Source organism: Phoca vitulina, unplaced genomic scaffold (genome assembly GCF_004348235.1).
Source record: "Phoca vitulina isolate PV1807 unplaced genomic scaffold, GSC_HSeal_1.0 scaffold36, whole genome shotgun sequence".
NCBI classification, from domain to species: domain Eukaryota; kingdom Metazoa; phylum Chordata; class Mammalia; order Carnivora; family Phocidae; genus Phoca; species Phoca vitulina.
In genome coordinates this window covers 135,088-161,786 of record NW_022589739.1, presented here as the reverse complement: position 1 = coordinate 161,786, position 26,699 = coordinate 135,088, and the positions used below count along the sequence as shown (strand labels likewise).

The 26,699-nt window shown below is 44.4% G+C and overlaps 1 protein-coding gene across 8 annotated transcripts in view; it reads right to left on the bottom strand.

Moving 5' to 3' along the window:
• Positions 1 to 26,699, bottom strand: part of SERGEF (secretion regulating guanine nucleotide exchange factor) — a 218,889-nt gene that overhangs the window by 148,803 nt on the left and 43,387 nt on the right. For all 8 annotated transcript variants that reach the window (XR_004302127.1, XR_004302126.1, XR_004302132.1 and 5 more), the window contains one exon: positions 21,588 to 21,754. Coding sequence is in view for 1 of the 8 variants with exons in the window: in XM_032427357.1 (XP_032283248.1) it covers positions 21,588 to 21,754 (167 nt within the window). In the remaining 7 variants the exon portion in view is untranslated. The remainder of the gene's footprint in view (positions 1 to 21,587; positions 21,755 to 26,699) is intronic.

Genomic DNA, 26,699 nt, shown 5'->3' with positions numbered 1-26,699 from the left:
GTGCCCAGGCATCCCCGGCAGCATGACTCCTGAGGGACTCCTGAGGGACTAGGCAGCCTGAAGTGGGGGCAGGGAAGGCCGCCAATGAGCCAGCAGGGAGCCAAGACCCAATGGGTATTCCCAAAGTGCAAACACACAGAAAAGGCCAGCCTCCAGGTCAAATTCATAGTCAGTGGAGCCCTATCCATCTGGCAGCAGATGGCTGTTCTATTCTAGACTTGGTCATGCCCCTTGAGAAAACCTCTTTGATAATGTGTTGTCAGTCCCTTTCTCAATTTGCACGTAATGCTCAGACATCACCAGGACAGGCAACCAAGACCACCACCACGAAGATTCTCAGCAATATTTGCAAAGGAGGAGGAACACAGTTATTTGCTTGTTTTATATTTAATTAAAGGTGTTAACTGCAGAGGAAAGAGCCCCAGAAAAATCCTTTCTAATAACCCAGTCAGTGCCCTCTCCTTAAAATCCTTTCCAATAATAGCGCACTCTCCAGCCCGGCTGCTCCTTCCCTCTTCCAGTCTAGCAAAGAAGGGGAGAGCTGAAGGGGTCTATCAGATCAATGGAGTCCATTCTAGTAGGCTGAACAGGGAGGCTGGAAGAGCACTTTTCAGACCAAACAGAGGAGTCAGAGGAAACCCAAGCCACCCTGCACCCTCAGCACTCCTCTCAATGTGCTAATGTGCTAATATCCCAGAATGCTAACAAGGCTGCCTTGGATAGTAAAAAACATGGTGCACTGGGAGTCGGAGGACATGTGGGTGTCAGGCCCAGCTCTGCCACTGACCTGCCGTGCAGCCTTAGACCGGGTGCTTAGCTCCTCTGAGTGCCAGTGTCCCTATCTATGAAACAGATGACGTGTACCTAATATTATTGCCTGTTAGGATTTCATATATATGGTATCATGCACTGTGTACTCTTTTGTGTAAGGGTTCTTTTCACTCAGAATAATGTTTTTGAGATTTCATCCATGTTGCTGGATGTATCATTTTGCTCCTTTTGAACTGTATGATTATACTACATTTCTTTATCCATTCTCCAGTTGATGGATGCTTGAACTGTTCCCAGTTTGGGACCACTATGAATAAAGATGCTACTTTCTGTCTTTATGATTTTGACTATTTTAGGTACCTCGAATGAGTGAAATCATCCAGGATTTGCCTTTATGATTGGCTTATATCACTTAGCATTATTTCCTCAAGGTTCATCCATGTTGTAGCATATATCAGAATTTCTTTCCTTCTTAAGGCTCAATCATATTCCATTGAATGTCTATACCACATTTTGCTTATCCATTCCTCTGCTGATGGACACTTGGTTGCTTCTACCTTTTGGCTCTTGTGAAATGCTATTATGAATACTCTTCAAGATCCTGCTTTCAATTCTTTGGAATACATACCCAGAAGAAAATTTGCTGGATCATATGGTAGTTCTATATATAATATTTTGAGGAACCACCAGACTGTTTTCCACAGCAGCTGTACCATTTTACATTTCCACCAACAGTGCATGAGGGTTCCAAATTCTCTACATCCTGGCCAACATTTGTTACTTTCTGTTTTAGGGGGGTTTTTGTTATAGCAGCCATCCTAATGAGCGTGAGGTGGTATCTCATTGTGGTTTTTGTTTTAAGTATGGTTGACATATAATGTTATGTTAGTTTCAGATGTACAATATAGTGATTTGACAATTCTAATCATTATGCAATGCTCACTACAATAAATGTAGTTAGCATCTGTCACCATGTAATTGTGGTTTTGATTTGCATTTCCATACTGATTAGTGATGTTGAGTATCTATTCATATGCTACTGGCCATTTGTATATCATCTTTAATTTTTCTTAAGATTGATTGATTGATTTGAGAGAGAGAGGAAGAGAGAGAGCGTGAGCAGAGGGGGAGGGGCAAGGGGAGAGAGATATGGAGAGAATCCCAAGCAGACTACTCGCTGACTGGGGAGCCTGACTTGGGGCTCAATCTCACGACCCTGGGGTCATGACCCAAGCCTAAACCAAGAGTCAGACACTTAACAACTGAGCCATCCAGGAGTCCCTGTATATCATCTTTAAAGAAATATCTATTCAAATCCTTTGCCCATTTTTTAATCAAGTTATTTGTATTTTTGTTGTTGACATACTATAGTTTTATAGCAAATCTTCAAGTCAGGCAATGTGAATCCTCCAACTTTATTCCTTTTCAAGATTGCTTTGGCTATTCAAGGTCCTTTACATTTCCATATACATGTTAGAGGCAGGTTGTCCATCTCTACCCCTAAAAAAGCCATCTGGGATTTTGAATGGGACTGCTTTAAATCTACAAATCTATTTGGAGAGGACTGACAATAACATTGAGTCTTTCAATCCATAAACATGATATATCTCTCCATTCATATATGTCTTCTTTAACTCCTCACAGCACTGTTCTGTAATTTTTATGTACAGGTCTCCCGCATTTTTTGTTAAATTTATTATCTAAATATTTTATGCTTTGTAATATAATTTTAAAAGAAGTTGTTTTTCTTTAATTTTTATTTACTTTTTTTAAGTAGGCTCCACACCCAATGTGGAGCCCAATGCGGGGCTTAAACTCATGACCCCAAGATCAAGACCTGAGCTGACATCAAGAGTTGGACGCTTAACTCACTGAGCCACCCAGGCTCCCCAAAAATTCCTTTTTAAAGATCTTCCAATTATTTGCTACTGCTATATAAAAAATATAATCAATTTCTGATGTTGACTTTGTACTCCGCTAAATTCACTTCTTGGTTCTAATAGTTATTTTATAGATTCTTTATGATTTTCTATATCAACAATCATGCCATCTGTGAATAAAAACAGATTTGCTTATTCTTTTCTTTTTTTAAAGATTTTATTTATTTATTTGAGAGAGAGAGAGAGAGAGTGCGAGCGGGGGAGGAGGTGGTGAGGAGAGGGAGAAGCAGGCTCCCCGCTGAGCAGGGAGCCCAACATGGGGCTCAATCCCAGGCTCTGGGGATCATGACCTGAGCCAAAGGCAGACGCTTAACTGACTGAGCCACCCAGGCGCCTCTGCTTACTCTTTTCTGATTGCTAAGCCTTTTATTGCTTTTTCTTACTTTATGGCACTCACTAGAACCTCCATCCAGTATAATGTTGAACAAAAAAGAGAAAACACACTTGCCTTATTCTGATCTTAGGAGAAACACTTTCCATTTTTTTACAATTATGACATTTGCATTTTATAAATATCCTTTATTAGATTGCAGAAGTTTCTTTCCATTTCTTTTTTTTTTTTTTTTTAAGTAGGCTCCACGCCCAGTGTAGAGCCCAACACAGGGCTTGAACTATGACCCCGAGATCAAAACCTGAGCTGAGATCAAGAGTTGGATGCTTAACCAACTGAGCCACCCAGGTGCCCTAGTTCCCTTCTATTTCTAATTTGCAGAAAGTTTTTATCACAAACGGATGTCAAATTTTTTTCCAGCTTTACTGAGGTATAATTGATGAATAAAAATTGTATATATTAAAGATACACAAAGAGATTTGATATAGACACATATTGTGAAATTATTAACACAATCAAGCTAATTAACACATCCATCACTTTACCTCCCATAGTTACTATTTTTGTGTGTATGTGTGTGGAAAGAATACTTAAGATCACTTTTAGCAAATTTCAAATACGTAATACAGTATTATTAACTATAGTCACTATACTATACATTAATCTCCAGAAATTATTCATCCCACATAACTGAACCTTTTGTACCCTTTGACCAACAACTCCCTATTTCCCCACATGGCAACCACCATTCTACTCAGCTTTTATGAGTTCAACTTTTCTAGATTCCACATTTAAGTGAAGTGATGCAGTATTTGCCTTTTTGCGTTTGGCTTATTTCACTTAGCATAATGTCCTCCAGGTTCTTCCATATTGTCACAAATGGAGAGGTTTCCTCTTTTTTTAAGGATGGATAATATTCCTCTGTGTGTGTGTGTGAAAGAGAGACATTTTCTTTATCCATTCATCCATCATATCTTAGCTACTGTGAATAATGCTGCAATAAACATGGAGGTGCTGAGATCTCTTCAAGATACTGATTTCATTTCCTTTGGATATATACCCAGAAGTGGGATTGCTAAATCATATGGTAGTTCTATTTTTAATTTTAATTTTTAAGTTTTTGAGGAAACTTCATACTGTCTTCCATAATATATGTACCAATTTACATTCCCACTAATCATGTACAAGCGTTCCCTTTTCTCCACACCCTTATCAACATTTGTAACATGTCTCTTCTCTTATTGTCTTGTCTTATACCTAAGAGGTATACAGTGATATCACATTGCAATTTTCTCACTGTTTTTCCTGCATCTATTAAAATGATTATATGGTTTTGCTCCTTTATTTTGTTAGTATAGAGAATTACATTTTTTTTCCAAATGTTAAAGTGAGTTTTTATTCCTGGGATAACACAGCTTGGTCATGGATGAATTATCCTTTTTATATACTGCCAGATTTGATTTGCTAATATTTTGTTAAAGATTTTTGTGTCTATGTTTATGGGAGATTCTAGTCTGTAATTTTCTTTTTTTGTAATATCTTTGTTGGGTTGTGGTATCAGAACTATGCTGACTTCACAAAATGAGTTGGAAAGTGTTCACTCCTCTTCCTCTATTTTCTGAAAGAGTTTGTGTAAAAATTGTGTTTTTCCCTTAAATATCTGATAAAAATTACCAGTTAAACCATCTAGGCCTAGAAGGTTCTTTGAGGGAAAGTTTTCAATAATGAATTGATTTCTTTAACAAATATATAGTTGTTCAAATTTTCTACTTCATCTTGTGTCAGTTTGGGTAAGTTGTTTTTTTGTTTGTTTGTTTTGTTTTTCAGAAAATTCAACCATTTTATCTAATTTGCCAAATTTATTGGCACAATATTGTTCAGAATATTCTTTTAGTTTTTTTGTTGTTGTTGATGACACTTAACATTTATTTGCATATGGATGTGAAAGTATACATTTGAGAATCACTTCCAAAACAAGGAAGTGCAGGTGGCAAACTTGAACCAATCTGCTAATCTCTTGCATCAGGTCAAAATTATACAATTTTCTGTTATCATGTAAAATACTCCCTTACAATTTGCAGATACTGTTCTATGGCCAAGTTTATTGCCCCCTCCCCTTTTTTTTAAAGGACCTCTAGTTAAAACTATTTCTGTACTTTCCATTTCCTACCTAGAAATGCAGATGGGAAATTGATTTTGGGGATGCATTTCATATTTAAAAGCTCAGTGAAAATCAAGTGAATCGAACTGTTCATGAATGAGCTTAATATTAGAGATTGCAATTTATCACTTTTGGGGGTTTAAAAGATTTTTTTTCTCTTAAGCTAAAACACTGTTTATATGAGGAGCCGAACTTCAGTTGAGCACACTTTTTATAGACATTTCAGGCCCTGTGAAGGGCTGAACTGTGTAAGCAATATTCTAAATTGTTAATGATATCATCTGCCTCCTGCCCCCTACCCCATCTCCCTCTGTGTCAGCCCCTCTTAATTCCTTTGTCTCCTCTCCTTTCTCTAACTATTCTATACTGAGTCTACTGAAGCCTGACCACTGCAGGTGTGTTTCTTTTTTTTTTTTTAATTTTATTTTTTTATGTTATGTTAATCACCATACATTACATCATTAGTTTTTGATGTAGTGTTCCATGATTCATTGTTTGCGTATAACACCCAGTGCTCCATGCAGAACGTGCCCTCTTTAATACCTATCACCAGGCTAACCCATCCCCCCACACCCCTCCCCTCTAGAACCCTCAGTTTGTTTCTCAGAGTCCATAGTCTCTCATGGCTCGTCTCCCCCTCCGATTTCTCCCCTTCATTTTTCCCTTCCTACTATCTTTTAATGTCTGTAGAATCTGTAGTGATATACATTCTTTCATTACTGGATACTCATATTTTGTGATCTCTTTCTCTTTTTTCTTATCAGTCCAGCTAGGACTTCACCAATTTTGTTGATATTTTCAAAGAACTGCTTTCGGTTTTGTTATTTTTCTCTATTTTGTCTGTTTCATTAATTTCTGCTCTTACCTTTATCATTTCTTTCTTTCTACTTATTTTGCATTTACTTCTCCTTTTTCAGCTCCTAAAGATGGAACATTAAGTCACTGAATCTTGTCCTTTCTTCTTTTCTAATATACGCAGTTAAAGACATATCCCTCAAAGCACTGCTTTAGCTACATCCCACAAATGTTGACGTGTTCTATTTTTATTATCATTTCACTATGAAGTTTTCAAGAATCTTTTCATTTTGAAAAAAATTCAGAGAAAAGTTATAAGAACTATATGAAGAACTCCTGTTTACCCTTTACTCATAGTCCCTAAATATTACCATTTACCATCTTTGCTCTATATTACCTTCCCTCTCTTTCTCCATTTTTTTCTGAACTACCTCTGAGAAATTTGGCAAACTGATGCCCTACCATTCCAAAATATGTTAGTGTGTTTGTCAACCAAACCATCAACACTCTCTACATAGCAAGAATTCAACCACAAAACTAAAAAGTTAACACTGGTATGTAACCACCAACAAAACTTCAAACTCCATTTAGGTTTCACCAATTGCTCCTATAATGTCCTTTACAACAAAAGGATCCATACATTTCATTTAGTTGTCCTCTCTCTTTAGAGTCCTTTCAATCTGGAACTATTCCTCAATCTTTCCTTGACCTTCAGGACCTTGATATTTGTGAAGAGTGGGACTGCTTTTGGTCACTCTCCAGTTCCTTCAGCTAGTTCTTTTTCACATTTTGTCTGAGTTTACAGTTGTTTTCTGTGGGAGGGTTGGTCCAAAAGAACTACTCCACCATTACCAGAAATGGAATCAAGATGGAATTCAATCCTCTTCTGACCACAGATCCCACATGAAAAACATGCCTGTCTTTGTTTGACCAGCACGACAGCTCTCATATCTACAAAACAGGCACAGTTCCATTATGCAGCCTCATAGCATTTCATATAATTTTCTCAAGTATCTATTTTATTATTATAATTTAGTGATGCCTAGGGTTAAAAAATCAAATAGTACAGAAAGGTATCAAATGAAAAGAAAAAGTTCCCCTCCTATCATTAAAAGAATTGCCTTTAATGGGCAGAGTCTCTCTAACGCTATGCTTGGCACACCAGTGATAGGAAATATAAAGGAAATTCTGGCCAGGAATCAAAAGACCTAAGTTTCAGGGCGCCTGGGTGGCTCAGTCATTAAGCGTCTGCCTTCGGCTCAGGTCATGATCCCAGGGTCCTGGGATCGAGCCCCGCGTCGGGCTTCCTGCTCAGCGGGAAGCCTGCTTCTCCCTCTCCCATTCCCCCTGCTTGTGTTCCCTCTCTCGCTGTCTCTCTCTCTGTCAATAAATAAATAAAAATCTAAAAAAAAAAAAGACCTAAGCTTCCAGTCCTGGTCTCCAACTCGAAAAAAGGCTTTAGGTACATCACTTACACATGCAAAAAGTATTTACTCAGCTCCTAGCAGCATATTTCACTGCTCTATGCCTCAGTTTTCTAATCTGAGAAATGCGCATAGCACTATCCATCTTTTCTATTTGTCTCATAGGCAGAAGAAAGATGATGCAATATCGTAGGTTTGAATTGCTAAAAGCTAAAAGCATAATACATATATAACAAAATATCAGGTATTAAACCTCTAGAAAAATTAACCATGGAAATCAAAAGCCTTAGTTGGAATACAGGAGACAAATTAAAGATGGGATGGGAATGGAAGAATCTATATATCTACTATCTATACCTGTACGGTCCACTACAGTAGCTACTATACGTGCGGCCATTTAAATTTGAATTAAAATAAAATAAAATGTAAAATTCAGTTCCTCTGTCACACTAGCCACATTTCAAGTGCTCAGTAGCCACATGTGGTCATCAGCTACTGTACTAGACTGATACAGACCATTTCCATTATAATAGAAAGTTTTACTGGACAGTATTGACCCATACTATTTTACACTCTGTATATTCTTAATTGCCTGATATTAATGCTATTATTGCTGAGGAATGAATACATAGCAGCTAGCCTTCCACTATAAAACAAAACAAAAATTCTCAAAGCTAAAAGAAAGCCAGATAGGTAAGAGTTCTAACCAAATCAGAATGGTACTGGGCTTAGTGCTTTGGAAGACCCTTGGAACTGGTTTTCATTAGACAGATTAGGAAACTGAAGCCCAGGGAAGCAGAGTCTCTGGCCCCAGGTGCCACAGTGAATTCACATTAGAGTTCAACATGGAATCCTGGTATTTCATAGCATAGGCTTTGCAGTAGGATCTGTCCCTTATTAGCCAGGTAGCCTTGGACAAGTAACCACCCCCGAGCCTCACTCTCATCATCTGCAAACTGAGGAATCATAATCCCAACTCTGCTGGGTTGTCATGAAGATTAAAGAGATGATGTCTAGAAAGCGCTTGGCAGAAAACCTGGCATCCCACCGGGACTTGGTGAATGTCACCTACTGTCATCATGAGCTAATACACTGCTCTTTCCACTATACCACAAGCTGATCAGGGAGGCTTTGGCCACCAGATGCATCATCGTCACAGAGCCGGTGAGTGTAGGAAGGAACAGGGAAATTATGCAGCTTGGCAAAATGTGCCAGGGGGGCAGAATGATAAATGCATCATACAGCAGCAACTGCAGAACTGCTCCTGCAAGTCCCCGTGCAGTAGCAGAAACTTCACCTTGACGGTTGCAAAGGGAAATGTATCATTTGCATGCCTCTGTGTTCTTACCTTTAAAAAGGCATCTGAGGGATGGAGCACTGCATACGGAGGAAGATGTTTATGTTCCTATAACCCTCATGCTGAGACAACTGGAGGAGTCAGCATTCTGTTTTTGTTCTTCTCCCTCCAGAAGTAATATATCACAACTCTGTTAGCTACCAACACAGTGATCCCACCACAGGCGTCTCCAAGCTGGCTTCAGGGTGGGTGGAGCTCTCCCCGAGGCTTCTCCAGGGCCCTCCTGTGTGCCCTGGCCCCTTGCCCCCTGCCCAGCAGGGTGTGAGAGCCAAGCAATCCTAAAATACAGTCCCCACTCTCCTCTGGAAGATACCACACATGAGGCGATCAGATATTAGAGTCAAATCAAATAGCAACAAGTGACTGGGACTCTAAGTGAGAAGAGGTTTCCATTCCCTTCCATAACAAATCCTAACCGTGTGCTTTCTGACAGGCACTATGCCACGCACGCATGATACAGCTGCATCCAGGACACAGTGTCTGTCCTGGAGAAGATTCTATTTGAAATGGCGACTGGAACTGTCCCCCAAAAATTCAACTGGGTAAACTCTAGGCTGAGCCTTGTGAAGTGGTACAATTTGAATTTGCAGGTAAGGGAGGGGTTGGGAATCTCTGAAACCTATCCTTGCTGCCACTCTGAATGGAAACAGAAACCCAAGAAGGGACCACAAGGAATTAAAATATCTTTTCTCAGCTCTTCAAAGGCACACTGCATTGTCCCAGCTTTAAAGTGGCAGTTTCTGAGGAAGGAAAGCCACTCAGTGGTTCTGCGCACCTCTCCTGGCCTGTGCCTCAGCCCCAAAGAGGTAAGAATGAGCTGTCACGGGCTCTACCTCTTCCGGCTCCAGTGGAGTGAGCACCATTCACAGTCACCTCTTTGTCCTCCGGCCTAGTAAACCACCATTCAGGCACCTGGATGTCTTCTAACCACAACACTGCCACCATGTTAGCGCTACTTCCTAGCTGTGTCCTTAGACAAGTTACTTCGCCAAGTTTCAGTTTCCTCATCTACAAAATGGGGATAAAACAGTATACGCTTCACCAGCATGTGGTAAGAATTGGAAGTGATATTTATACGGTGCTAAGCACCATACATGGTACACAGTCACTGAACAACATATAGGAACTACCATTATTATTTCTAAAAGATCCTATTGTTCCCAAGCAAGTCTTTCTTAACTGGGTATTCAAGCCTGCCAACACCATCCTCAGGTTTAGCACCTCAGAAAGAACCAGCGTCTTCGCATAGACCCTTCAGGAGCCTAAAAAGAATCTTCTCAACCACCAAACTCAGTCTGGCCCAGCTTTCAAATGTCATCTGCTCAAAGAAGTTCTCCCAAAGGCTCAAGAGACTCAGCCAAAAACTCTTCCCTGATACTGCCTCTAGATCTCTCTGGTCACAAGTCCTCAGCTCTTACCTGCAGGAGATTTATACTATCAATCACATCCCATTTAGGAAGCTTTAGGACTCTGTGTCCTCCCTGTTGTCATATTCCAAGTCCACAGCTCGAATGTACCCTGGGTACTCAACAAGGACTGATGGGTTAAGAGGAACACAAGAATCATGGAAATGATTCACATCAAATTCCAGCTCTATGATAACAGATAACAATTTCCAAAGAGCTCTAAGAAATTGAAGTTTCCTGAAAACCCAGAGAAGGTTGGATATGACAAAGAAATCTACTAACATAACTTACATTTATTGCTTCATAGTTTACAAAATGCTTTCACATTCACAACATCATTTTGACAACAACTTGGAGAGGTAGGCCAAATAAGTATTAATATACAGACGTCAAATCTGAGGCTCAGGGAAGTAAAGCAGATTATCCAAGAGTGAAACCACAACATTAAGTCTCTTGATTCTTCCAAGTCCTTCTTCTGTTTGTTGTTCCTTGATACACACTCTCTCTTCAAATGATATGCATGCTCCAGGCCATTAATAAAAAAAAAAAATCTCACTCAAAAGGAACCACGTGGAAATAAAACCACAAAGAAGATCCTCAAGAATGACTAAATTACCTTTTGGGAGTGAGCAACCTTCCTCACACAATCCTGGGGGTGCTGGCTACCCGACCTACATTTTGTTCAGCAGCCGTGAGCAACCGTGCCCAGCCAGCTGGCTCTCCTAGAGTGGCGCGTGGCGGGTCCTCACGGGAGCTACAAGCAGCCTCCCTGTGCCTGCGAGCGGGCTCTCACTCTGCCTGCTGCTTCCCTTTCCCCTTCCACTTCTGGCCTCTTTGAAAAGCCAAAAGCTTCGCAACTGATTGTCATAGCAGCTGCTCCTTTTGCAAAGATATCTCAGATCTCTTCTATTTCTGCTACCCACAGCCAGTCTCCCCCAGTGCTGGATGGTACCACGCATTCAGGGAAAAGAGCTCCCTTCCAAACAGTCATCTGAAGGTGCAGGAGGTCCCCACCACCGCGGACAGTGTTCCCACAGCGAGAGCCACTGCATCACAAAAGGGAGTTACGTAATCACACAGAGACTAACTTCCCCCTCCTCGTCATGATTCAGTGGTCCCTCCACCAATGGCGGTCCTGGGGTTCTGGGGGCCACATCCCAACAGAATGGCCTGGTCTTGCTTCCTTGGAAGTGACAAGAGCAATGTTTTCTCTTTATCCACCTCAAACAAGGGGTGCCTACCAAGGAAGAGCTCAGCAGCTCAGGACATTGCAGGCCAAGAAGAGGCTGGAACTCGTTGGGAATAACCTTTGGAAAAAGGGATGACTACAGGGCTGGCTCCTAAAACAGCCACCCAACATAAAGTACCCAAAGGGGCCTGGCAGAGAGAGAGCTGATTTGGGCCAGTGCCAATACCAGAAAGGGCCTCCAAGCAGGAAGCTCCAAGCAGCAGCAACCCTCCGAATCGAGCACATGGCATTTCACTGAGGGATCAGCCATTCAGAACAAGGTCCCGGACAGTGATCAGGGTCCAGGACACAGAGTCCAGTCCCTGGGTAATGAGACTGGCAAAATCCATGCCCTGCTCAGAGTACAGAGTTCGTGTACAAGCGGAACTGGCACAGAGGTCCAGCTGTCTGGACAGGGCTGGTGTGGGAGGGAGAAGGCATTGAAGAAAGACAAAAGGAAGGCCAGGGCTCACCAGCCCCACCCAACAAACTCCAGATCTGGAATCTCAAGAGGGCTCAGGGACAAGGAAGGTAGACAGAAGGTAGAAAAGAGCTTCAGGGACAGCAGCTCAACAGAGCCAAGGAAAGTAGGGACACTAAGCAAAGAAAAACTCAATCTAGAAAGAAAAAAGAAGCAGGTTTGTCAGGCTGGATGGCAGAAATACTGAGATGAATGTAAGACATCATCCTTGTTATTCACTGGCAGATAAGTAGCAATTGTCCAAGCAGCCAAGGGCAAACGGACGCAGAAGAACCAGCCTGTGCAAAGACTCAGATGTATCAAACAACATGATAATTCTGTTGGCTCAGTATAGATGAAGTGCAGAATGCAAGGGAGAGACAGGTAGAAGGTGAGGCTAGATATTCTGACAGGGGCAGGATCAAGAAGAGCTTCTTATGTCAAGTTGGAGATTTTGCACTTCATCCCGGATGGGAAGCCATTGAAAAGTAAGGGCACACATTCATCCCTGTAACAATTATTTGCTGAGCACCTACTATGTGCCAGCCACTAATCAGGGTGACAGGGATACAGTGGTGAACAAGGCCGACAGCAACCCTGGGACTTATGCTCCAGTAACTCCATTCTTTGCACCCTGGCTGTGGGGATTACGGACTATGTTTCTCCTTCCCCTTGAGGGCAGAGGCTGGGTCTTATCCTCCTCTATATCCTAAAGGCTTAGCTAAGTCTCTTCTATACAATAGGTTTCCAATAAATGTTTATTGTGGGAATGAATTTTTTTTTCTGTATTTTCTAAGAGTCTTAAAAAAAAAAAGTAAGGGCACCATAAAATCAGATTTATATTTTAGTACATCTTTCCGGCAGCTGGGTGGGGGCAGCTGGAATGAGGCCAAACTAGAGACAAGAGGTTCTCACTTGAGAGACGGCCACTGAAATTAGGTGGTAGATAATGGGGGTCCGAGCTAGAGGGACGGTGGCAGAGATGGAGGCAGTCTTAGTCCCCCGGCCAACCGGCCCTCACAGAGCTCACACTTCTCCCATCAAACTGGCTTCTGTTTTCACTCTAAACCTCTGCATGGTTTACTTCCACCCTGGGACAGCCCCGTTTTCAAGGTCAAATGCAACAAAAGACAGCTGGTCTGCTCCAGGATGACTGTGGGTGCAGCCTGGGGCAGTTGTCATGCTGCAGAGCACGGTGGCGACACGTGAGGTCACTAGGACTTTAAATCAGTGCTGATGAATTTCCTCTGCAGCTGGGAGAAAGCAAGCCAGAAGCATCCTTGCTGTCAACACTGATGGCTAACCTCGACAGGAATCCACGCTCTGTGGCACCGCATGGAGGCCGGCCATGGATTACCAAGCATCTGGCCTCCGCTATGCTCACCGGTTCTGATTCTAGGAAGTGTTTATCACAAGATCCAGGACAGTTCTGTGTAGCTCCTAAGATCTCAAGTGATTAAGACAGAAGAGTAGCTCTGACCCATACTTATCACAAAACCTGTTTCCGAAGCACAGGGCGCCTGATATGCTGTGAACCCAGTAACATTTGTACAGCACTTGAGAGTTTACAAAAACCCTTCTCTATCTTATTTGCATACTTCAATAACCCTGTGGGCAAGATAAAGCAGATATTATTACTCCCACTTTGGAGAGGTCTGACTGACCCAACGTCACATGGATTGTGGGTGACAGAGCAGAAATTCCAACCCAGGGCTCACTCCACATTCGAGACTGCCCCTCAGACCTCCCCCTCCAGCAAGCACTATGGTTTCCCAGAGTCATGGGTTAGCCTCACAGTCCCAGTCCTTGCTGAGGCTATCCTCTTCTTCCTGCTGTGCTCAAAAGACACTGACCCAGACTTCGAGTCTGAAGAGGGCCACTGGGTCTCCATCAGGCCCAACTACCACCTAGTGAGAACGAGAGCCAAAGCCAGAGCCCAGGGCCACACTGGCATGAGAACTGTCCCGAGAGGAAGCTGTTGGTGTAGACGGCTGGCAGTGAGAATGAGGGCCCCGAGCGCTGGGTTCCAGCCCCGGCACTATGTCACCATGTGCTGCAGAATCTGGAGCTGGCGACAGCTTTCTCTCAGAACTCCTCTCCCTCGCCCCTAGAACGAGGGCAGCCACCACTGCCCTGCCCACCACTCAGGGGTCAGAGCCAATAATGGTGTCTTTCTTCTGCCATTTGCAGGCAGTTGTCAGACTGTGCTGGATGGATTCGCTACAGAGTAAAGCCAACTCATCCCTGCCCGGAGACCTCCCCTCATTAACCTCATCCTGCCAGCAGACAATCTCGCTTTCAATCTAACCAGGATGACTGAAGCCACCCGTCAGGGGCTCTCGGCACACTCGCACCAATTCCCTGCTGTGGACTAAGCTGGGCTTACACATTACACACAGATAAATAAGAGTGTCTGTGCTCAAAGAACTCAGTGCTTGGTTTAGAGATGGACATATTAATAATTATTGTAGCATTAATAAATACCATGTGACAGCTACTGGGCAGCAACTTTGTCTTTGTTCTGTGAATTCTTGGCACCTTGCGCTGTGCACGGCCCACACTGGGATGCAGTAAACATTTATTGAATAAATAAATAAAACTAAGATATAACACAACGACAAAAGATATACACACTTCAATGAAAGCATTTCTCTTCTCCACCTCAAAAATTCCATCTTCACATGTCCCTTTTTTTCCTAACTGCTGTGCTAAGAGAAAGTGTACTTGCATCTTTTTAGAACTCATCCGTTCACAGAGATTCCAAGTGTCTCTCATCTCCCCGGGGGGCCTTGCTCCAGCTATGCCCCCTGCCTCCTGCATCTTTGCTCACAGCTCGTGCTTGCTCACTCGCTCGCTCTCTCACTCACTCTATCGCTCATCCTTTCCTTGGGCTTTCTCACGCACTCCAGTTTCCCCATGCTCACAAAACTAACTCGAACCGAGCTCTCCTCCCAGCTGCTGAACTTGTTCTCTCATCCTCCTTTGGCCACTGAATCTCTGGCAGGGTTGTTCACACCTGCAGCCTGCATTTCTCACCATCCCCTCCTTCCCTATGTCCCAGCTCGAGCCTCTCAGAGGTGTCATCACAACCTCCCAGCCGTCTTTTCTCAGCCTCCGACCTCCCTGACCTCCTTGTTGAAATTTCCTTCGATTCTGAGAACACTGCAGTTCCTGGCTTGCTTTCTCCCTCTCTTGTCGATACACAGTCTCTATCTGGCTGCTCTTCTCTGCTTTCTTCCTAATGCAAGTTCTTGCCAAGATTCCCCTGTTATTTTGCATTAGCTCCCTCGAGAAATAATTTAATGTCAAAGCTTCCAATTTAGGAAGCCTTTCCAGTCACCACCTCCCACCCCAACCACCCCCCACCCCAACCCTGCAGGATCCAACAGAATCAGAGGGGCTGAAAATGCAAGAAAGAAAAGGTCCCCAAGGACAGGCGGAGGGATGGGATCATTGTCAGACTCTCTCTTACAGCCTTTGTCACATTCAGCTTGTCCTGTAATGAACTGATCTTAGCCCTGCCACTAGCCCACAAGCTCCTAGGATGGGAACTCTTCCACCCTTCCCTGCTTCCCCCATTCGCCTGATGTAGTGCCCGGACAGACAGGCATACGTAAGCATCTGCTGGATGAAAGATGGACAACCGAAGATGCTCATGCGTGGCAGCGCTTGGTAAATTGTGAAGCCCTAAAGGACGATAAGCCTCATCCTCAACAGATTCTGTAAGAAACTTCTGGGTTGTTTGAGTATATTATGGGGTCAGACACTCTGTTCTCTGGCCCCGCAGGACACATGAGGCCCAAATGCCTGAAAACATGCAAATGCCTCTTCCTGCCCTGGCCCGGGGCCTGGGAAGCGCAGACCGTCGGGGGCGAGCGCAGAGGCCCTGAAGAGGGTCCTGCAACTCTGAAACCCTTTCTTTCATTCTGTTTTCATTTATTCAGTCAGCAAACATCCACTGAGCACCCACGAGGTGCTGGGAGCTATTCTAGGCCCTGGGAACACAGCTTTGAAGGAGAGAGACAAGGCCCTTGCGCTCCCGGATCCGGTATTTTCGTGCGAAGAGCTGGTAAATATAAATAAATACGAGAACAGCAGATAGTAAAGAAGTGCTTGCTGTGTCCTGTCTTTCACCATCCCTTTCAAACAAGACGGCCCTGATGGGGGGCTCGCTTCTCTCTTCTGAGTGTTCCCATGGACAAATCCAGTCCGCGTTTGCGTGCTGCCTCCTCCTGTCAGGTCAGCAGCTGCACGCAGATGTGCCGGCTATTCTCTCCTCCCAACGAAACCGTCTTTGCGTGAACACTGCTCCCCTATTTGGGGAGGCCTCTAAAGCCTGCTGCACCTGGAAGGTCTGGGCTGCGGGGAGCTGCACGGGCCCAGAGACCGCATGCTCCTCTAAGAACAGCAATGACGCTAGAGATTACTTACCAGAGAGCTACTTGGGGATGCTTTTTCGGGTTGTGTTCAATTCTGTCAGAGACCTCCGGACTCAGCTGGTTGCTGGTGGTGGATTTCTGTGTTATTTAGGGCACCGAAGTCCCACAGTGTTGACACAAACTTAAATTAGAAATGCATTAAATATAGAAAAGGAGGAAGGTCATTCAGGAAGGGCAGCCTTCCGAGGGAGCTGCAGGACAAAGACGCCCTGGAAACTTCCAGGTTCGTTAATGGGTTTTACACAGCATTCGAGTGGTATTTCTCCTTCTGAAATAACCCTGTGGAAAGCGTAGGGGACTGGCTCAAACCTCAGCTAGCACAGCCGAGTGAGTGACTCTGCAGACTAAAAATAGCTTCTTTCCCACTCATTCTGACAGATCTCACCCAGACCCAGTGCACAGGTAGGTCCTCTAACAAACACTTTCAGTCCTGCAGCAAAGTCAGGGTTGATGGCTTTGGGGCTTAACAAGTACCCAATCCTTTGTTCAACTCTTGTTTATTCCACGTTTCCTGCTCCTACTCCAAGGGCTGCGTGTGTGTGTGTGTGTGTGCGCGCACACGCGTGCATATGTGCACTGAGCTCCCTGACTGGGATTCGGCGCTCCCCAACCAAACGTGGGAAGACTTTAAACCAGGAACATGACTCAGGCCCATGGCTGCAGAGGGAGCCCAGAGCAAGGCCCTCAGAAACCCTGGGAATCAGGCTGTTTGTCTTGGGCCTTCTCCTAATTCCTAGCTAGCCTCTCTGGGCCTCAGTTTCCTCAACTGTAAAAGGAGGATGATCATTCCCAGTCTGGCCTATTTCACAGCATCATGCTGGGCACAAATGAGATAAGGGACATGGAAGTTATTTTCCTTCAGACAGTAATCCTGTCAGAAGGATGGATGGCAGGGACGGGACAGGCCGGACAGGCAGCGAGACGGCAAAACGAGGCTGGCCCCCTGGAGCGGGCAGGCATCCCGAGCGGCCCAGGAGCTAGAGCAGATCTAGACTCACAGCTTCCATTCATGTTGTCCCCTCTGCTGGAATGTCCTTCTCCCTTTGCTACACTCCTCCTCGTTTTTAAGAACCCAGTTCAAACAACATTTCTGTTCATGGGTGTCCTCAGCGTAAATCACTCTATCTTCCCTGTTCCCTTGGCCTTTCATACACACCTCTCGTAGCACATTCACTCTGTCCAGTAAGGATTTATCTACAAACCTGGAATTCTTTGAGGACCAGACATGAATTCTTTACCTTTGTATCCACACACACACTCCACCCCCACTGTGTGGTCAATACAGGCACGTGTCAGGTGTCAACCAATATTTACTGGGTTGACTATGGAATAGGCAAGATCCCAAAGCCAAGGAGGAGGTAAACTCAGGAAAGCAGGAAAGGTGGAAGAGCACACACAGAGCCCACAGAAGGGGCGGCAGGTGGGGAACCCAGGAAGTACTGTCACGGAGGTCAGCCTGCCCCTGGCAATAAGGTCACAGCCACCGGGACAGCAATCAAAGCTGAACTGCAAGTCCTGGGGGGACCAGGCAGCAGCATCACACTAAATCCCAATGACCTAAACTGGAACAGAAGGCCCTTGGGGACAAGGAACAAGGGCAGAGAACAGAGCCAAGGCAAAGAGGCAGAGCAAGGCTCGAGTGGTACTGAAGCCTGGAATCTCTGGATTAGTTAAAACGCCCAGGTCTGCCATAGTTGAGCCAGCAGCTAGGGGTCAAGTGATCTTGACTATGACCCTGAGGGACTCCAGGGCCAGGAATCATTATAACTTTAGGTAGTGATCATTTCCATAAAATAAGAATCAGATATGGAAGGGTCTCTTAGACCTGTAAGAAACATCAAGAAACACCTGGTCTAACATCCCCCACCTACATCTGGGGGAACTAAGGGTACAGGAGGAAAAGGGGCTTGCCCAAATTCACTCAATCCAGGCAGAAGCAAAGCTAGAAGCCAGGTCTCCTGACTCCCAATCCTCATCCCCTCAGAGGCTGTTTGCCTTCGGTCGAGCTGGTCTTCTGATGGTCCCATGCACATACTGGGTGCCCCGCCCTAGCTGCTTCAGAATCCTGGGGAGCCCCAACATACCCACTAAGTGAGCACAAGCACTTCTGCCCCACTGTGAAATGCATGCTTCCACCTTTGGGCAGAGTTTAGAGCCAAGGTTCCAGGGGAATTACGCAGGTGGCATCCCCACCTGGGGCCAGGGAAGTTGTGGTTCACACACACTCTGTCCAGATATGTACATGGGGGGATTAATCCCCATTACTCTGCTACCCCTGGAATTTTCCAAGAGTGGCTAGAGGGGCCGAGTATCTAAGGCCAAGCTGATAGAACATGAAACACACGGTCTTCACCGCAGTAAGAATATTAAAGAAAGGCCTGCCAGGGCTACAGTCTCAAAGCCTTTCTCAGGCTGGTAATGAGACATGGCTCAGAAGAAAGAATTGAGACTCTCAGGAGATCAGAGACTCTGCATTCCAAACTCCCAGAACTTTTATCCAAGTGAGGATACATATGCAAAAGGACAGATGCAACTTTACTTCATCTATAAGGAAAGTATGTGAGCTTCAAATACTTCAAGTTCAAGTCCCAGCCCCACTGTTTGCCTACTGTGTGATCTGGGGCCAGTGACTTACCCATCCTGAGCCTGAGTCTCCTTACTCATAAAAGCAGTGATTATAACACTTGCACCCAGTTTTATTGTGAAGATGAAATAACACACGTAAAGTTTTTAGTATGATATACCGCCAAGTCACGGTGTGTTTATTTGCTTTCTTTTGTTCATAAAAAGGGATGGTTATACCACCTGTGCTTCTCCCTTCTGTGTGGCTGTCACTCTGGACCCCAGACATCTTGCTCCTCACTCTGCTTATCCCTTGGACATATAAGAAGGCAACTGGTCAGCTATGGGCCACACTCAATTCCTTGAAGGTCAGGAATCATTAGCTTAGTTCAAGGCTGTTCCTGCTCCCCAGGTGTCCCTGGACCCCCCTGGCCAAGCCCCTCCCAGGGCAACACCTAGTTTAGTAGGGCTTTTTATCTTTTCCAAGGTGAATCCACTCCTAGCAGCTTAGAGCTGCCCACTGGCCTGGCTCTGGGCCTCAGGAAAATAGATGCCTGACAGGTCAGACCTGAACATCGACAGCGGGGATAACTCCCAGACCAAATTTACCAAAAGGAGACAGCCTGGGGTCTGAACCTGCAGGGAGACTGGCAAGCAGACACACCAGCACCCCAGAGATTGGAGCAGAGATGGAGGGAACACTAATATGAAGCTCCCCCAACGCTCAGGGCTCAAGCCAACTCCTCAGCCCCACCAAGAAGCTAAACAAGTCACCTCAATGTCAGCCTCTTAGGCTATATGTGTGCACTGGCCATATCTGTCACAGTACTATACACATGATGGTCACCACATGGTGTTAAAAGGCAAAGACGAGAAAGGGCCCAACAGTTCCTGAGTGCCTGCCGCATGCCAAGAACCCTATGTGTAGTCCTCATTGATGACACTCTGCGGTAGGCATTATGGTCCTCATCCTGCCAATGAAACCAGAGACTCTGAAAAATCCATGAAGCCTCTGGGCCTCTGCTATGCTACCGAACCACAAAGTCTTAAATGTTCTGAGAAAGACAAAGAAGAGCAAAGGGTCTAAAGCACTCGGTACCAAGCTCTCAGCACCTTCCCTGGCTAAGCAGACAATACGAGCTAAAATAGTGCATTCCCTCATTCGCTGCTGGGGGAGTCAGCTCCTTTCAAACAGAATCTAGAGAAATACAGCCAAAGTCATGAAGATATTCATGGCCTTTGCCCCTGCAATTTCATCCCCAAGACTGTATCTTAAAGAAACAGTTCAAAAGGGTATTCACTGCAGAGTCCACCATAGTGACAAAAAAGAGGAAATGAGATAAATGTCCAACATTCAAAAAACGGTTTGGAAAATCCCAGAACCTTTGACTCATATGTTATATGGCCCACTTTAAATGACCTTAGAGATCAGGAAGAAATAAAGCAAAGCATTTGTGATCAAATAAATGAAGACTGAATACAAAACATCATCAATGCTATCACTACAAATTTGTAAAGGAGGTACATGTGTATATGAAAAAAGGAATGCAGTTGTGAGGGTGGTTAAGATTAGGGATATTATTATTATTATTATTACCATGTCTAAATTGCCTTTGTGGTTTTGTTTAATGAGTGTCTTTTCAATTAAATAAAGAGAGAGCGAGAAAGACAGACAGACTTAAACCCCAGCACTAAGGAAAGGCCCAGGAGGAGCAGGTCTGGGATGTGAAGCAGAAATTGAGAACCGTCCTACATACCCGGAAGGAGAAGGCCAGGCAGGCCCCAGGGGAAGGGAAGCCCTCTAGGTATGAAGAGGGTTGTAATTAGTCTGATGCTAATTACAGAAGTCTCGCTAGCTTATTAATTTTTCTGACAGACTCTGAATGAAGACTGAATTCCTTCATTAAGCCAACTTGGGTTCAGAGGCACATTTCCTACGTGGCCTTCCTCATTCTTCTCAAAAAAACCTTGCCTTTTCTTTTTTTTAAGGACAGCAGTAAAGTAAAATTTAGTAACAGAAACACACACCCTGGAGAAATTAAGACTCCTGCCTTAAATGTAGAAATTCAAGACATTTCAGGGAATTAAAGGGGCTTGAATAAGGAACTGAACTACAATATTTTCCACGCTGGGAAATACAAACAGAAGTGCAGAATACTTAGCTCAGTATAAAGGCCCCCTTGATCAGGTTCCAACCTGTCTTTCTGATACTACCTCATATTCGCCCCCACAGACACCCCATGCTCTAGCCAAACTGAACTACCATGGATCCCCAAACACCTTCTTCACTTCCCTACCCCCGTAACCCTGTTCCAGCTATTGTGCCTACCTGAAAGTCCTCTTCTCTCTTACAGCTGCTTGCTCAAGTCCGTCCCATTCTCCAAGGCACAGCCCAAAGCCATGTCCTCCATGACACCGGCCTAACCCAATCCCCAGAGCCTGAATCCATCTCTCACTCTTTGAAGCAGACCCGGCGTACTTGCAAACTCTCTAAAGGAGCTACACCCAGTCTGCCTTGCAGTACAGTTATCCGGGTATCTTCCTTTTCTACCATATTGAACCCCAAGCAACTTGAGGCAAGGACCCCTTCAGAGTCCTGCGTGGAACCCACCCCAGTGTTCTCCACTAGAAGCACACAGTAGGCCCGCAGTCAACGCTTCAAAGCAAGACAAGGAAAAGAGATGCATCACCTCTATGGAAAGTCACTTCCTACCTCAACTGCTCCTGTTAAGCAAGGCAGAAAGGAAGGCATGCTCTTCGGAGGTCCTGAGCAGGGGTGTGATGGATCCTGATTTTGTAGTTTCCAGTCTTCACGAGACTCCAATTTCCTCCCTAGTTGACCATAGTCCGCTCGGCCCCAGGTAAACACCTTGCCAGTTTCTAAAAACAAACATTAGTTGAATTAAGGTTACATTCCACAGCTCTGCTCTCATGGGCAGGCAATGAATTATAAGAGGAAGTGTGAACATTTATTTTAGTATCAGCTACCACGTACCAGGAGCCATCCTTTCTTCCTGTAGGGAGAGCACAACCATTCACACTTTCACAGACATGGGGCCTGAGGTTTGGAGGGGAGAAATGGCATGACCGAGCTCAAACAACATTGAGCGCCAGAGCTGGATTCCAGCGGAGGCAGATTCCAAAGCCTGTGCGCCTGTATTTTAACAGACAGGGACAAGGTGACAGGGAACTCTCTGACCACACCTTATGGCCTCCCCACCCCTCCTTGCGCTTTGCCCAGACGTCTGTTCTCAGGCCATCAGCCACCTTGAAGTCCCTGAGGCTCCTGCCTTGCCCCGTGCCACAATCTCTTAGCACCTTCCTCCTAGCACAATTAATGGCCAGTTTCATGTGTTTTCTCTCCACATAAGAAGACCTTCAGACTCCATGCTCTTACCCAAAGAAGCAATTCTCATAGTCCCAAGGCAAGTGTCTACGTGAGCTGGAAGGAAGGGAGTGAGAGAAGGGAAAAAAGACAAAATCATTTACAGCCAGGAAAGCCTCAGTCCCCCAGACGCACCACCTGGGAAGCTGGCCAGTGCAGAAGATGATTGAAGAAAATGGGAGTTTGGAAAAAGAGAAATGCCTTTCTTCTCCCAGACAAGAAAAAATTCACCAAACTCGTTCAGTTGTACCAAGTGCCACATTTGTTATTTCAACAGAAATGCAAAATCCGATGAGGCATAGATTATTAACAGATTCTCTGCAATAAATATGCATAACCATGTGCGCTGTATAAATTCTTTATACATGTTTATTTTAACAAAGAAAAACTTCGCTTAAGAGACAAAACACCAAGCAATGCATATTAAATACTAGACAAATCTACTACTATGATACTACTGTGTTTAGTATCAAAGCTTCATCTGGCCCCATATTCAACATACGGTTTGCAGCGTCAGCTACAATACAACCACAGACTCATGGGGGAAATGTCGGCATACTGAAGGGATGCAGTTCAGAGAATCAATCTGCTCACAGACACCACGTCAATACCAAGGAGTCCACAAGAAGTTCTGAGCTTCCTCATAGAGGGAAGAAAGTCTGTGTAGCCCGTGGGGTATCAAGTATGCGACAGGAACTGGGAGTGGGTCCACTCAGATGTGCTATTTCATGGCCTCACATGTGTTGTTCCTGTTGCCGTGGATGCCCCTTCCTTACATTAGTCATCTGATAAACCACGGCTCTACCTGTAGAGTCCAGCTCACGTACCACCAGCTCTGTGAAACCTTTTCTGACCCCTGAATCCCTCACAGAAAGGATCAAACGCACCCTCCTGTGGGCCACCTTTATTACTATACTCATCAACTACTATGTTCCCATTTAACAGGTGAAAAGTTAAGGTTCAGGGAAGTGACCAGCCCAGGGTCACACAGCTAAGCCACATCTCCTTCTTCTAGCCCATGGTACCATTCTGTGTTGGTTATTCACACAGGGTCTGCATCAATGAGAACCAACACTCAACACTCAACACTCTTCCCTCACTTCTGTAGGACCCACAAAAAAGTCCATGTGCCCAGGACCCACAAAGCATCCAAGACTAGCAAACTGTCCCTCTACTTGAGCTCGGTAGGATATATAACCAGACTACCCTAGAAAGGAGAGTCCAAAGAAGCTAGAGGATGAGACTGTTACTTCTTAACTTACCCTACATTCTTCTGCTGGAAAGAACTGGCAAGTTGCTATCTGCAAGACTATCAAAGAACTATGTTATCACAAATCCCACAATGAATCCTTCCTTATCAAGTAAGACATCTTAGAATCTTCTCTCCTATTGATTATTGATGTCCAAGGCAAGCAAGACTGCCAGGATCTGGTGCCGCCATTATTGCATCTCCAATAGCAATTCAACCATTCTACTTACATAGCACTTTTCACCTTCAAAGCACTTTACAGAGATTAACTAATTAATTCTCATGTTCCCTGAGGAGGCCACAGACATTCTATTAGAGACAAGCCCAAAAACCAGGCTGACTGGATGTCCAGCCTTCACTCTCCAGCTTAAGTTTGCTCAGTCAGGTAGGTGCATTCTCTGAAGCTATCTGTTTCTCCCAAAAATAGACCCTGCATCAGAAGGCTCACAGAAGACAAAGGAGATTCTTATTTTTCCTTTTCTTTTAAACAGACACTTAATGACCATTTCCTAGGTGCCCAGCACATTCCAAGCCACTATCTCAATTAATCCTCAAAATAGTTCTACATAGTAGAGATTACTAAACTTATTTCACAGATGAGGTTAAATGACTTGGTCAAGACCAAACAATCAGCAGGTGGTAGAATCAAGATTAAAACCTGTGTTTTCTGACTCCAAGACCATTGGTAGCTCCACTGACTACCCAGCTGCTGTCAATTCTTACAGTGTTTGAGGAGGGGGAAAGTTCAGATCAAATGGGTAGGTTCTGCGTACCCACTCTTCCCAGGACGCCTTGCACAACTCAGGACTATAAGTGCTGAAATAAAGACATTTAACACAAGGATGATGATTTTAGGTCACCTGGAGTAAAAAGAAAACAATGAATCCACACACCTGGAGTAAAAAGAAAACAATGAATCCACATACAAAAAATGTTCACTAATGCACTGTAGACAAAAATATGTCTCAAGCAGAAGGATGCTTTCAAATCCAAGGAGATTCAGAGCACGAATGTAACAAATGAATTTTTTCCTTATAGTCAAGAATTATATATTACTGTGACAAAAGATACATACCTTAATGTCATCCAAAAAGTATAGATATGTGTCTTCAGATAAATGAGAAAAAGGACCAACAGCACAAAATAAAGTCAGCAAATAAAATATCATTTCAAGGCATGCCCATGTGTGAATTGACATAAAATCACTATGGAGCCAAGATGTTAAGTATAGGCGGCAAAAAATCCCAACATAACACAGAACACAACAGGGGCCAAGTAAGTAGCATTGACAAAGAATGCCTAAAGAACTTGGAGGATTTCAGGCCAGAATTGTCCTGGCAGGCTTGATGGAACAAGTGACATTGAAAGTGAACTTCTAGATAGGAAAAGAAAATGGGAGAATGAGGGAGAATATTCTAGGAGTGGGGAGAGGGGACGAACAATGACAGAACCAAAAGGCACAAGGTGGGGCAGGTGGAGAGAGAGTGAGGGTCACGAGGAAGAGGGACTGCAAGGAGAGTCAGGACTGCGGGCTGGGGTCACCACAGGGAAATGCCAGGCTCAGGGTCTGGATCCCACCTTCCAGACCAGTCCAAACTTGCTGGCTTGTACTCCCCTGTTAGTAAAATATTTTTTGACATACCGTATATATGTATACACACATATACACCTGTATACACATGTACTTATACGTTCATCTATTTATTAAAATATACACTTATATTATATACATATATCAATTATAAGTATATCCTTCTTTAAAAATATACGGTGTAAAATATACTCAAAGGAGAAAATTTAAAAGAATGAAATAAAAATACATAAAAGAAATCATACTTTGTTCTTCCCACACCCTGGCAATTCATCTCACACGCTCACTTTAGGAACTGCTCCTAACTAGACCATGGGGAGACCGCAGACGGGGAGCAGGGGTGGGGCCTGGTCAGAGGAGTGTTTGGGAATGGAGCATCTGGCAAAGGTGGAGGGACCAGTAATACGAATATTCGTAGCTAACACTTGTGTTGCACCTACTGTGTACTATGTACTGGTCTAAGCATTCTCTATATGGTATCCTGTGTATCACTCTTCCCAGCCCCATTTGATGCACAAGGCACTAGGCACTTATCCAAAGGCACAGCAGCAGTAAGCGAAAGGGAAAGAAGAAAGTCACTACAATTACACAAGCCTAAGACGGATTGAGGCTGAACCTAAGGTTGAAGTCCCAGGGGGAAAACAAGTTAAGAATTTGCAAGGCTTGGCACCCCATCAGATGTCAGAGAAAGGGAACAGGAGGAGATGAACACCACTCTGAGATTTCAGGATTTCAAGGTTGGTGGGAAGGTGGTGGTGCCATTAAAAGAAATAGCCAGATCTGCGGTCCCCGTCAATGGGAATCATGAAGTATTATTTCATTACTAAATGATTTAACTCTTCTGAGGCCTTTTGCAAACATCTTATCAAATAGTCAAATATAAGTAAAGAGGAAGTGGGCCGCCTGGGTGGCTCAGTTGGTTAAGTGTCTGCCTTCGGCTCAGGTCATGATCCTGGGTCCTGGGATCGAGCCCCATGAGCTCCCTGCTCGGCAAGGAGTCTGCTCCCCGCCGCTCCTTCTGCCCCTCACCTCCCCCCACCCACCTGCATGCTCTCTCTTGCTCTCTCTCTCAAATAAATAAATACAATCTTTTATTTAAAAAAAAAAAAAGAGGAAGTAAGCGAGGAGAAAGATAATTCCATGCAAAGTCCTGGCCAGGGGCAGAGGAGGTCAGGAGGCTGGGGGGCTGGTGAATGTTCAAGGGGCCAGCTTCCTTCAGCATCCATTGGAGGGCTGTCTGGAATGGGGGTAAAGGCAGGTAAGAAGTCACTCCAGCAATATCTAAGCTCTTTAGGGAAAGGGAATTTCTACCCCGTTCCAGGGAAAGGGGTCCTGAAGGTGAGAGGAAGATGGAGTGTAATATAAAGAACATTCACACTTTCTTAAGAGAATGTCCCAAAAGGGAACAGAGTGTCATTGAAGGTATCAGAGGGAGTCAGCAAACAGAGGTAGATGTTATAAAAAGCACACCCCTGGTCAAGGCAGAGAAAAGGCCATATAGCCCCTCAGTCTGTCCCCTAGCATATTTCAGGCTAGGAAGCCTCCTAGAGCACACGCAAGTAACAAGTGAGCCCCTCTCTAGCTAGCAGTTTGTGACATT